At 46.8% G+C, this 13,803-nt stretch overlaps 1 protein-coding gene across 1 annotated transcript; it reads left to right on the top strand.

Annotated features, from left to right (window-relative positions):
- Nucleotides 1-10,114: 10,114 nt before the first annotated feature.
- LOC139433368 (uncharacterized) lies at nucleotides 10,115-12,619 on the top strand. The gene is made up of 3 exons (XM_071202343.1): nucleotides 10,115-11,103; nucleotides 11,185-11,825; nucleotides 11,912-12,619. The coding sequence occupies exons 1-3, from the start codon at nucleotides 10,197-10,199 to the stop codon at nucleotides 12,605-12,607; spliced, it is 2,244 nt and encodes a 747-aa protein (XP_071058444.1). The 5' UTR covers nucleotides 10,115-10,196; the 3' UTR covers nucleotides 12,608-12,619.
- The last annotated feature ends 1,184 nt before the right edge of the window (nucleotides 12,620-13,803 follow it).

Below are 13,803 nucleotides of genomic sequence, written 5' to 3'. Positions count from 1 at the left end.
GCAATATATTATTATTAGTATTATTAATAATGCTATGATGACGTGCAATTACGTAACTGCCACTACATTTTATTGTTTGCACTACGAACTACTAAATACTGCTAATGATTGCATTGATTGTGTGACCATCTATGTTTCTACGTTTCTACGTGTCATGTTGTCTGTATGTTTAATTTCTCTTTTTTCTGCACTTTTAGTGTAAAGTGTAGCTGCTGTGTTTATTTTGTTTATTGTGTTTTGTTACTCTGGCACAACAATTTCCTTCGGGATAAATAAAGTCTTATCTTAACGGAGAATTGTACACCCGGAAGTAAGTATTCCCACGGTGTGTCCCCAGTGTCCCCAGTGTGTCCCCGCTGTGTCCCCCGGTGTGTCCCCGGTGCGTCCCCGGTGTGTCCCCCGGTGTGTCCCCGCTGTGTCCCCGCTGTGTCTCCCGTGTGTCAGGGAACTCACGCAGTGTCAGGAAATAAACCCTCTCTCTTTTCCTCCGTACCCAAATCTCTAAAAACGGGGAACAACGGAGCTGATCCAGATTTGCGTCCGATATGACGTAACATCTGAAATGTGGACCCACGGGTCAATCAGAAACGTTGCTGTCAGAAACAATGCCCGACTGTTCTGGACGTAATATGGTCGGTGTTCACATTAGCATGGCTAACACTCAGAGCTAACCTGTGCTGGAGAGCATGTGTGTGAAGAAGCAGGAAGTAGAAAGGAACTCACCTTGTGGTATAACCGGCAAGAGAGAAAGCCTTTGAGCTCCAGACTGTTTCAGAGAGAGTCCTTGATAATTTTGAGAAACCGAGTAAAAATTCTGAAAATAAATGTAGTTCTGTGAAAAAAGTCAAAAGATGAGAAAAGTCAACATTCTGAAAAAAACACACGATCCTGAGGAAAAAGTTCAAATACTGTGAAAAAAGTCAGAATTCTGGAACAAATTTAAATTCTGAGATTAAAGGTAAGCCGCCTATTGCCGGCATGGACATTCTTCCCATTGGGATAACACACTCGTGGGCACTATATTGAGGAGGAGGGACCGACTCGACTTTTTACCGTCGCTTGCCAGTCTAAATGAGTACCCAAAGAGCATATGAGTGTGTATGCATGCATTGGACAGTAGATGGCGCTCCTTTCACCAGTGTGTACTTATACTGCATGGGGGGTAGCCCAAAGGCAATATGAGGGCCCACTTTCCACATATTACACAGTAACATGAGTATTCACTTACTGTGTACTTGTACTTATGGGGGGGTGTCCGTCAACCCAATATGGGGTCCCACTTTCCACATATTACACAGTAACATGAGTATTCACTTCCTGTGTACTTGTTCTTATGGGGCTGGGGGTTGTCCGCCAACCCAATATGGGGTTCCACTTACCAAATATTACACAGTAACACATGTATTCACTTGCTGTGTACTTATACTTGGGGGGGGGGTGTCCGTCAACCCAATATGGGGTCCCACTTTCCACATATTACACAGTAACATGAGTATTCACTTTCTGTGTACTTATACTTATGGGGGGGGTGTCCGTCAACCTAATATGGGGTCCTAATTTTTTATTCAGGGTCTTCTAAATAGGGCTCAGATCAGGAATCTGAAATATGGGAACCCTTACCCACCCAGAAATGTTTATTCAATTAAATGTCAAACTTTCTCACAAAATCCTCTCATAAGCTAAGGGTCTGACAGGCTTGTGGTGGGGAGGGGCAGAAAATGAAAAAAATTGAAAGAATGTGGTTGGCACTCCGAAACCTTGAGAGTGTGTTGGTTAACGTGTGTGGAACCCGCTTGCAAAATTTGGGGACCCTGCGACCGAAGTCAGAGGTCACGTTTTCATGCCGTACTGTGCCCTTTACAGCACAAAGGAAGGTCCGACCGCTTTGAGCTTGCTCTCATTAGAACCGGCTCGAAAAGTACATGCAGATTGATGCCGCTGCTGCTCCTAATGTCAAAGGTTACGGCTTGAAATGTAACAAAGCTCCAAAGGTCAAAGGTCACGCTTCCATGCCGTACGGTGCCCTTTACAGCACAAAGGAAGGTCCGAACGCTTTGAACTTGATGTCATTTTAACCGTCTCGGAGAGCAGATGCAAATGCATGCCTCTGGTGCAACTAAATGTCAAAGGTTACGGCTTAAAATGTAACAAAACCTTCCGTTAAGGCCTTTTGAGAAGCCGCAGTGCTGCATGAGTGTTTACAGTACTTTGAAAAGGGCTAAAAAGATAATTTGTTCACAGGGGGCCTCTAAATAGGGCCCAGATCAGGAATCTGAAATATGGGAACCCTTACCCACCCAGAACCTTTTTTTCAATAAAATGTCAAACTTTCTCACAAAATGCTGTCTGGAGCTTAGCATCTGACAGGCTTGTGTTGGCAGAGGGGAAGAAAATAAAAAAATTGAAAAAATATGGTTGGCGCTCCGAAACCTTGAGAGTGTGTTGCTTAACGTCTGTGGAACCCGCTTGCAAAATGTGGGGATCCTGCGACCTTCGACAAGGTCAAAACTGAGGTCAGAGGTCACATTTGCAATGCCGACAGTACCCTCAACGGCGCAAAGGAAGGTCCGACCGCTTTGAACTTGCTCTCAATAGAACCGGCTCGAAAAGTGCATGCAGATTGATGCCTCTGCTTCTCCTAATATCAAAGGTTACGGCTTGAAATGTAACAAAGCTCCAAAGGTCAAAGGTCACGCTTCCATGCTGTACGGTGCCCTTTACAGCACAAAGGAAGGTCCGACCGCTTTGAGCTTGATGTCATTTTAACCGTCTCGGAGAGCAGATGCAAATGGATGCCTCTGGTGCAACTAAATGTCAAAGGTTACGGCTTAAAATGTAACAAAACCTTCCGTTAAGGCCTTTTGAGAAGCCGCAGTGCTGCATGAGTGTTTAAAGTACTTTGAAAAGGGCTAAAGAGATACGTTTTTCACAGGGGGCCTCTAAATAGGGCCCAGATCAGGAATCTGAAGTATGGGAACCCTTACCCACCCAGAACTCTTTTTTCAATAAAATGTCAAACTTTCTCACAAAATGCTGTCTGGAGCTTAGCATCTGACAGGCTTGTGTTGGCAGAGGGGCTGCTCCCCGGGCGCCGTTCAAAATGGCAGCATACTGCTCCTAACACAGGATGGGTCAAATGCAGATAAAGAATTTCCCCACGAGGGATTAATAAAGTATATCAAAATATCAAAAAAAAAAAAATGCTATTGACGTCTGACTGCCCTAGCTCCGCCCCCTGAGGTCCTAGAGACTCACGGAGGGTACCATTGGATGCGGGATACGTTCAAATTGGGGCTAGCCACTGAGCCCGAACCGATCAGAGGTTGTTATCAAAAGATACGAATTAGTAGCACTTTTAGACAAATTAGCTTTTCATTGGAATAATATTGATATAAAATCAAGCATTTGAGTGACGCAATTGATATTCACAGCAAATGTTCCCCGCTATATGTAGTACACTGGTGTATACATTCAGGGATCCAGCTGCTACCGTTCGCTCCTATAAGATATTTTTAATTAAAAAAACGTGAAAAAAGAGATATAAAGAGATAATTTTTTCACAGGGCCCAAAAAGGGCCTAAATAGGGCCCAGATCAGGGATCTGAAGTATGGGAACCCTAACCCACCCAGAACTTTTTTTTCAATCAAATGGCAAACTTTCTCACAAAATCCTGATTTACTCGTAGAGTCAGACTGGGTTTTGCTGGAGAAGAATGAGCAAATTGAAACAAATTCAAAAAATGTGCTTGGCGCTCCGAGCCTTTCAGAGTGTGTTGTTGCACTTGTGTGGAACCCGCTTGCAAAATGTGGGGACCCTGCGACCGTGTACACAGTACTAAGAGCCATTTCATTGTATTCCCCTCCCCCACAACAAGGCTGTCAGATTCTAAGCAGTGCAGTTGCAGTGATATAAGCGTTGCTCATTGGTGCGGATGGTCGCGAGTTCGAATCCATGCTATGGTATGCATGCAACATTTTTTATATTTAGTCCAGAGATAATTATATGTGGAAAGTTGTCTTCTCAGACTCTCCATATTTGAAGTTGATTATTGTATAGTTAGTGTTATAGTAGTTTAGGGTAGTTAGTGTAATAGGTTTATTCATTTTGTAACTCTTAAATGTAAAACACACGTTTTTCACATGCTGGGAGTTCGCCATTCGCTTCGTCTTGGTCTGTAGATGTGATTTGATGTGTCGTTTATACATTTTGATGGCGGAAAAGATAGGAAAATGTCCCGTTGATATACATACTGAGAAATATATCCATATACTAGACTTTTTTCCCCGTAATCTCTAAGCGGCCCTGTGTCGATAAGCGTTGGTCTTTGCTGTGGGGGACCCGGGTAAGATACCCGCCTGAGCTCTTTTAATGAAAATGCGAAAATTATTTAAAATTAGTTGAATTGAGAGAGGGATACTTTTAGGTTAATTATTATAGGTTTATTTATTATGGAATTATTAAATATAAAACAATTGTGTTGAATTAAGAGAGGGATAATGGGTTACATTATAATTTATGTCAGGGTGAACAGTGAATGTGTGAAATACTAATATTATGCTAACCGCTAGTCGCTAAGCTAACGGCCAGCAATTTCAATGTATTTTTCCATTGAAAATGCTAACCGCTAGCAGCAAAGCTAGCATCACAGCCACTGGTCCGTTTGCGGATACTTTGCACACTTTTTTCACACGCTAGAAGTCTGTGAGTACTTCGGTTAGCTTCGTCTTGATCTGTAGATGTCATTCGATGCATCGTTTGTCCATTTTGATGGTGTAAAAGACTACTGTCTGCACGAAATCGGAAACAGGAAGTCGGTTTTTGAAAGGACTCAGAAGAAAAACGGCTGCCTCACTTCATGGAGGAATGTCTCCCCGCTCCATGTGCACTCTGGCCCCAGTACACGTGTTGCCTGGAGACCCCCCAGTATGGTTCTTCAAAAACTTTAAGTTTTTGAACTGGTCTCTGGAGGAAAGTGGAGTTGTCAGGAGACTCTACCCGCATTATGAGGCACTATTTTCGGATACATTTCATCCATTTTCACCCCTTCCTCTGGTTCTTCCAAAAGTTAACATACTTTTTCTGACTCTGAAGGAATGTAAGGGGAGTTGTCAGGGACTCTACCTGCCTTATGGGACACTATTTTCGGATACTTTTTTCCATTTTCACCCCTTTTCTATGGATCTCAAAAAAAGTGAACTCAGACTTTATTAAATTATTTTTTTATATATGACTTATTTTTTAAATATAGTGGGGATAGTGGAATTAACTAGTACCCAGTACTGGGAGGGAACCAGTCTACCGTTATCTCTGCCATCTCCTCCCTGTGTGTGTGTGTGTGTGTGTGTGTGTGTGTGTGTGTGTGTGTGTGTGTGTGTGTGTGTGTGTGTGTGTGTGTGTGTGTGTGTGTGTGTGTGTGTGTGTGTGTGTGTGTGTGTGTGTGTGTGTGTGTGTGTGTGTGTGTGTGTTGCTGCATGTAGCAGCTGTGTGTGTGTAAACTTCCCCTCGCCCTCGCAAGCAGGCTGGGGAGAGAGAGAGAGACAGATAGAGACAGACAGACAGACAGACAGACAGACAGGAGAGACACAGACACACACACAGACTGACTTTGATTGCAGATATAGCAATATTTGAATAAAAAAAATGATATATATTATTGTTGAATAATACATGTTATATTATATAATAATTATATCATTTTGACTACCAGTTTCGGGAGGGTTTCGAACCTGGACCTAGGTTTAGAGTTCCATTCGCTTCGTCTTCATCTGTAGATGTGATTTGATGTGTCGTTTGTACATTTTGATGGTGGAAAACACAGGTAAATGTGCCGTTCAGAATGTTTATAATAGACTATACAGCTATAAGCTTGAGGCGATCCAGGTGTCACCCCTCGCTACACGGGTGACACGGGTTCGAAACTCCTGTCAGACTCTCCATATTATATAGCAGAACAAATACATTTATACAAAAACATTTAAGAAACATTATAAGAACAATCATTGGGAACATTTAAAAACATTATACACATTAATTTCATCATATTAATCATATTAATCATATATCACACAATGGTGTGATGTGAAAAGCCATCGCTACGTTTTCAAACTTGTTAACACGCTAGGAGTCTGAAAGTAGTTTCATTAGCTTCGTATTGATTTGTAGATGTGATTTGATGTGTTTTTTTGTCAATTTCGATCGCCAAAACGATAGAGAAATGTCTTTTTACTTTATAATGGAGTCTATATAATACTTTTGTTCAATAAGCTTTAGTGCCACTTGTGGGGCAATGGAATGAGAGTCGCTCCTTGGAGCGGGGTACGAATCCCTTGGCATCAAATCTTGAGTTCCTTGAATTCATTGTTATATGTGACCCAAGTCAATATGGGTGCATATTTAATAGTTATACAAACTATTATGTGAGGAAGCGCACACACTCCCTCACTAAAATGTTGGTCTTAACCATTTGTTTGTTAAGAAAGGTAGTACATGTTTTTTCTGAGTTGCCTTTATTTCAGTTAAAGTTATAAAAACAGTTTACATAGACAAACTAATAAAATGCATCTAAATTCGTTTTTCAGTCTGTAAAACACACAAGCACCAAGTAATCACCATTTCCTTTGTTCAGACCTGGAGGCCATCTTGTCCCAGTGCTCAAAGGGGGAGCAAGCCTCCAAAGTACTCCTTATATGTGCCGTATGAGTAGGCGGAGTCTTGGACGCGATTGGTCAGGAAATGTGTGATTTTATGAGTGTCAATTAAGTTAAAAACTATCCGTTTTAAGCAGACCTTGTTGTTCTTGAAGATATCATATTTATGGCGATGCAATAATGAATTTACTTAAGCCTTTAGTCTGTTATTAAAGCTAGACAACAGTGTTTAATTTTGTATTCAAGCCTTCACTCTGCTTTTAGAACCATGACCTGATTGGCCAGGTTGGAGTGGGAAGGCGGGCCGTCTCCTATAAATGTGGTTGGGAAGAGAGGGGAAGGGGCATTCGTTTTTGTTCCTTGCTGGTGAATGCCGCACCAGGCATGCAGTTTGTGTTTCTGTGGAATAATGTGGAAGGCTAAGAATAAAACGCCTGTTTATTTTTGCAAGAAAACCCTCTCTCCACGTATCGTTCTTTCACCTGCACCTCACATCGTAACAATTGGTGGCAGTGGTGGGATATTTAAATGCCTGTGAGGAGTCTTAGAGGACAGAGTGACTAAATGAGAGGTGGACGTGGAAGAGGTCGTCAGCCAAGGGCCACAGCCTTGCCAGACATGGAGGAAGAAAAAAGACGAGGGACAATGGAAGAAGAATCTCCACTTGAGGGAGCCGTGGCAGCTGAAAGTGAAGAAGATGAAGAAGAGCTGGTGGTTCGCCCCAAAGTGTTTACAGCCCATACTGGGGGTGAGGAACTCGCTACAGTAAGCTTCATGGAAGAAATTAGAGAGTTTGTGCACAGGTCTAAGCAGACTGAGGCAATACTTTTTGAACAGATGAAACAATTAAGAAGTGACATGGTTTCAAAGTCAAGGCAGGACTCCGAATTATACTATGACCCTGTTCAACAGCATCCCTATGCAATGCGTGCTGATAATCCAAGGCTACAAGCTGAAACCTCGACACACCTGCTAAAAGGTGAGCCACATGGAAAATTCAAGCCACTTCAAACTAGCAGGCCTGCCTCCTTATCCAATTGGCCTGTCCAGCCTCTGCAGAATATTGATCCACCAATCCGGACAGCAAGGCCCTATGTAAGGCACATGTCAGCCTTATGGACGGAGGTACCATGGAACTTGCCCTTCAACTGTACGCGTGTCCGCTCAATGGAAATGCGATGTCAACTTCCGATGTCAAGTTCCTGTCAGCGGCTAGACAAATGTTACCAGTGTTTACCAGTGTTGCCAGGGGCACGAGAAACATCCTCCATGGAGGTTGGGTGGTGCTGCTGTGAATAAGGCCGACTATGGGTGCCGATGGGCGGACGGTAAAGCACCGCAAAGTAGACCCCCTTTAAGTGTAGCCAGGGGCACGAGCAAAATCCTCCATGGAGGATGGGTGGTGCTGCTGTGAATAAGGCCGACTATGGGTGCCGATGGGCGGACGGTAAAGCACCGCAAAGTAGACCCCCTTTAAGTGTAGCCAGGGGCACGAGCAAAATCCTCCATGAAGGTTGGGTGGTGCTGCTGTGAATAAGGCCGACTATGGGTGCTGATGAGCGGACGGTAAAGCACCGCAAAGTAGACCCCCTTTAAGTGTAGCCAGGGGCACGAGCAAAATCCTCCATGAAGGTTGGGTGCTGCTGCTGTGAAGACGGCCGACTATGGGTGCTGATGGGCGGACGGTAAAGCACCGCAAAGTAGACCCCCTTTAAGTGTAGCCAGGGGCACGAGAAACATCCTCCATGGAGGTTGGGTGGTGCTGCTGTGAATAAGGCCGACTATGGGTGCCGATGGGCGGACGGTAAAGCACCGCAAAGTAGACCCCCTTTAAGTGTAGCCAGGGGCACGAGAAACATCCTCCATGGAGGTTGGGTGGTGCTGCTGTGAATAAGGCCGACTATGGGTGCTGATGGGCGGACGGTAAAGTGCCAACGGGGGAGGGGGTCAAGTCTTCGGCCTGTCCATTTCATGCATTTCTAATGGGGTCGTCAAATGTGATTGAAATGGACAGATTCCTGTACATTTCAATCACTTTTGATGGGAGTCGTCAGTATATGGAGCTTAACCCATAATTCCCGGACGTTCCAGGCCGAATTTGGAAGCTCATATGCGGCCTGCCATGCGCCTCCACCCGTGGAAAGCAAAAAAAAGTAAAGAAAACGGTCAATTATATGTTAAAATAATCAAAAATGAAGTTTTTGAAAATTCTCGAAAAACGGCTAAGTGCCAACGGGGGAGGGGGTCAAGTCTTCGGAACGAAGCCCCGGAGACTTTTGCACTCCCCCGTTGCAATTTACAACGGAGAGGGGAAACGAGAGCTCCCCTCCTCCGTCCAAAAAATTCATTCATCTTTTCCAAGCAACCATCTGCACGAAATCGGAAACCCGGTTTTTGAGAGCACTTAGAAAAAAACGAGCTATTTTCACATGATGGGGAAATCATGGAGGAATGTATCCGCCTCATGAGCACTTTGGATCGGATACAATTGTTGCCTGGAGGACCCCCAATCATGGTTCTCACAAAACTTTAAGTTTTCAAACTGGTCTCTGGAGGAATGCAAGGGGAGTTGTCAGGGGACTCTACCCGCCTCAAGAGGCACTATTTTGGGATACATTTTATCCATTTTCACCCCTTTTTATGGTTCTTCCAAAAAGTTAACTTAGACTTTTTCCGACTCTGGAGAAAGGTAGGGGGAGTTGTCAGGGGACTCTACCCGCCTTTTGGAACACTATTTTCGGATACAATTTATCCATTTTCACCCTTTTCTCTGGTTCTTCCAAAAGTTGACTTAAACTTTTTCCCACCCTGGAGAAAGGTAGGGGGAGTTGTCAGGGGACTCTACCCGCCTTTTGGAACACTATTTTCGGATACAATTTATCCATTTTCACCCTTTTCTCTGGTTCTTCCAAAAGTTGACTTGTACTTTTTCCCACCCTGGAGAAAGGTATGGGGAGTTGTCAGGGGACTCTACCCGCCTTATGGAACACTATTTTGGGGTACTTTTTTCCCATTTTCACCCCTTTTCTCTGGTTCTCTGGTTGTGGCGGCCTCGCCCTGGCCGTCCACCCTCTGGGTACCTGACTCCCCTGCCTCTTCCGGGGGCAGTTGAGAGGGGTTCAATGCCTCCCCGGAGGATACTGTTATCCCGGCAACCCGCCAGCAGATGAAAAGACCCACCCCTCCGCCTCTCCACCTCTTCTGAGGGACGAGGGAACCGCGCAGGGGTCTGCTGGAGGCTACTGCCGGGTGCTCCGTCCTGCGCCTCACCGGGACCCTGACTCCAGCGCGGTGTGGCGGCCTCGCCCTGGCCGTCCCTCTGGGTCGTACCCGAAACTGTCGGGTATCCTTTGGGAGAATCAGACTCTGGAGGAACGTGAGGGGAGATTACAGGGATCTCTGCCCGCCTAACGAGTGCCTAAATGGGACACAATGATGCAAATGAAAACAAACATTGATTTGAAAATAAGCTGAGTGCGTCTTTCGTGAGTCTTTTCACGCTTCTTTCTTTTTTACCCACGATTCTGGTGACATTTCCCGGTACCGAAATGCTCAAGAATACAGGTCGGATGGCGGTCCGTTGTCCGATCTGCAATAGCTCCTACCGTGCTCTGAGCAAGCACCTACAGAGGAACCATGGTGTGCGTAACTTGGATGAAAGAAAAATTCTGCTGTTGTTGGCAAACGGACGGACCAACATTAGGCTCCATCCCTGTACCATTCTGGGATGCGAGTACCGCGGCACAAGGCTGGATCGCCACTTGGCCAGAGACCATGTTGAGCTGGCCCGGGAGAAACTACATGTGGTTCACAATCAAATGAAAATGACAGTGGCCAAGAAGGAGCTTTATGAACTCCGAATGACAAACCCCACCATAGAAATGATTACCGCTTGGGCTGTTGACACGGTGGCAGACGACGATATACTGTCACAACCTCCACCCTTGTCCCCGGTGAATGAATGTGACAACCCGGACTGCAAAGAATGGAGGCTGGAGGCTAACGCAGTGAGGGCTCAGCGGGACATATATGCTGCTGAGGTGAAATCCCTGCGCTGCAAGTTGCAGCAGAGGATAAAGGACAAGCGACAGAGGATGGATCAGCGGGCCGGGGACATGCCCGCGTTCGATGGGGAGGAACGAGAGCGGGTCATTCTGAAGAAACGACCCCGACCAGAGTCGACACCAACGAGGCTGTCCAAGTCGAAAGGTCCCTCCTGCAGCAAGTCTCCCATTCCTGCCTGCAGCACGTCTCCCATTCCCGCCTGCAGCACGTCTCCCATTCCCGCCTGCAGCAAGTCCCCCACTGGCTCTCACACCCATTCATCCAGCTCCTCAGAGCCTGCATCCATCCATACCGAGGCCTCGTCAACCTCCCCTCCCATAAATTCCCCCTGGTTCCGGGGCAGGGGCCGGGGAAATATAATGCGGGACATAACATTCCCACGGATCATGGGTAAGTGTTTTGGCTATGTGACACATGCAGTTTCTGTAACACACGATGTGTTGTCATTAAAGTACTGTTTATATTTCACAGAGGATTATCTGCAAGGATACCGGGAGCATTATGCAGGTATCGACCCACCAGTGAGGCTCCAGGAAAATACAGTCTCCAAACTAAGCAGAGTGAAGTCGTTCCTCAGTTTCATGGCACACGGTTTCAATCGCCTGTCTGACTGGCTCTTTTTGAGGGATCTCAAGAGGATACGCGGGTGGTCCCGGAGCCTGATGAAGTCAAGCCTTCAGGTCACGACCTCCGACTTCTACATCAAGAATATATCACACTTTCTCAAGTACATGGCCGACACACCGTGCAAGGGGAGCAGGCTCAGCCAAACCGACATGATTTTAATCAAACGGGAAGTAGTTGCCATCCTGAAGTCCCTGAAGAGAAAAGTACTTATCCACCAGATGCAAGTGAAGCGTGACAAGATGGAAGGTCTGCCGAGCCACAACGACCTAATGACATGCTTGACTTCGACCACCACTCGCATCCCTCAGCTCCTGGATGTGATGGCCAGCAATCCGACTACCGCGACCCGGACACTGCTCTATGGGTATATGACTCTTCATTGGAGCTGCATTTATGGCCACCGTCCGGGGGTCTACTCCAACATGACCAACGCCGAGGTCCGAAAGGCGGATACAACTGGCACTGCCTTCGGCTACCTGGTTCATGTGAGTGCTATTAATCAATGTATTTATTCTGGCAGTTATATGCATGATTGACATTGTATTGACACTCTCTATCTCTGTCATAACAGGTAAGCAACCACAAGACGGCCAACGCGTTCGGGGAGGCGCAGCTGTACCTCACCGTAGAAGAATTTGGATGGATGAAGAGGTGGCTGGAAATTAAGGGTACGCTGACCTGCACCCAGAGCCGTTACTTTCTGTACACAGAGGGGAAGAACCCGTTCAGGAAGCTTGCCTACTCCCTGAGGTTGGCATGGGCTGATGTGGGACTCCGCAGTCCCATTAACTTCACCGACCTCCGCACAGTCCACGCCGATAATGCGAAGAGGTTTCAAGACAAAGGCAACCGCCAAAGAGTGAGTGATTTCATGTGTCACAACACTGCAACTGCGGACAAATTTTACGCGAATAATCCTTCTTTGAAGGAGGCTGCGGACATTCGGTTGCTCTTCACAGAGTCACTGCAAGCAGCGGCGGCGGCATCGACAGCAGCAGCAGCGGGAAATGAAGACACTTTTGCGGGTATTGACATCGACAGTGACAGCTCTGGAGAGGAGCACAGCCCGGCTCCCTACCAAGACTCCCTACCAAGACATGTCCCGAAGAGGGACCAGTCACTGGCCGAACACAGCCCCTCAGACATGGGTGAAGAGAGGGTGCCATACTCTGCCCCAACTTCACCCACTGTTGCCAGTGATCAACTTGTAAATATGCAGTGTGTTGTTGTAATCAGTCCCCTTGTAAATATGTTATATCCTGTTTGAATGTATTTATTACTGTCAATATTAATGTAAATAAAGTTTGTTAAAATTACTAAGTCTTCTGTTTTTAAATCCCACTATGGGTTTTCTTCCTTTAAGATCCCCAGGGGCACGATATTCTGGTTCTGGTGGTAGCATGGAGGTGTTTAGTCCGAGTGAGGAGTGCTCAAGTGTGTGATGATTTGTAAGGTAGAAGAGGGTAAAAAAAGTTAAAGTGTGAACCTCCAGCAGGGCAGGTGGTGCTGTGAAGAAGGCCGACTATGGGTGCCGATGGGCGGACGGTAAAGCACCGCAAAGTAGACCCCCTTTAAGTGTAGCCAGGGGCACGATAAACATCCTCCATGGAGGTTGGGTGCTGCTGCTGTGAAGAAGGCCGACTATGGGTGCCGATGGGCGGACGGCAAAGCACCGCAAAGTAGACCCCCTTTAAGTGTAGCCAGGGGCACGAGCAAAATCCTCCATGGAGGTTGGGTGCTGCTGCTGTGAAGAAGGCCGACTATGGGTGCCGATGGGCGGACGGCAAAGCACCGCAAAGTAGACCCCCTTTAAGTGTAGCCAGGGGCCCGAGCAAAATCCTCCATGGAGGTTGGGTGCTGCTGCTGTGAAGAAGGCCGACTATGGGTGCCGATGGGCGGACGGTAAAGCACCGCAAAGTAGACCCCCTTTAAGTGTAGCCAGGGGCACGAGCAAAATCCTCCATGGAGGTTGGGTGCTGCTGCTGTGAAGAAGGCCGACTATGGGTGCCTATGGGCGGACGGCAAAGCACCGCAAAGTAGACCCCCTTTAAGTGTAGCCAGGGGCACGAGCAAAATCCTCCATGGAGGTTGGGTGCTGCTGCTGTGAAGAAGGCCGACTATGGGTGCCTATGGGCGGACGGCAAAGCACCGCAAAGTAGACCCCCCCTTTAATATTCCCAGGGGCACGAGATTCTTGAGGGTGTGATCATCTTGGTTTAGTCCGTGGGGGAGTGCTTAAGTTCGGGGGCCCGGGGACCCAAGGTGTGCGAGGTTCTGGAAGTACGTATGTCAGGGAGAGATCCTGGAGCTCCTTAGTCCGTGTTTTGGGGGTCTTGGAGCGGCCACAGAGAGGTGCTTTTCCCCGGGGTATTTCATGGAAGTCTGAAATAACCTGTTTGCTCATGTCAGGGAGAGATGCTGGGGCTGCTGCGTCCGTGTTTTGGGGGTCTTGGAGCGGCCCCG

Source organism: Pseudochaenichthys georgianus, unplaced genomic scaffold (assembly GCF_902827115.2).
Source record: "Pseudochaenichthys georgianus unplaced genomic scaffold, fPseGeo1.2 scaffold_264_arrow_ctg1, whole genome shotgun sequence".
Lineage (NCBI taxonomy): Eukaryota > Metazoa > Chordata > Actinopteri > Perciformes > Channichthyidae > Pseudochaenichthys > Pseudochaenichthys georgianus.
This window is presented reverse-complemented; position numbering and strand designations above follow the sequence as displayed.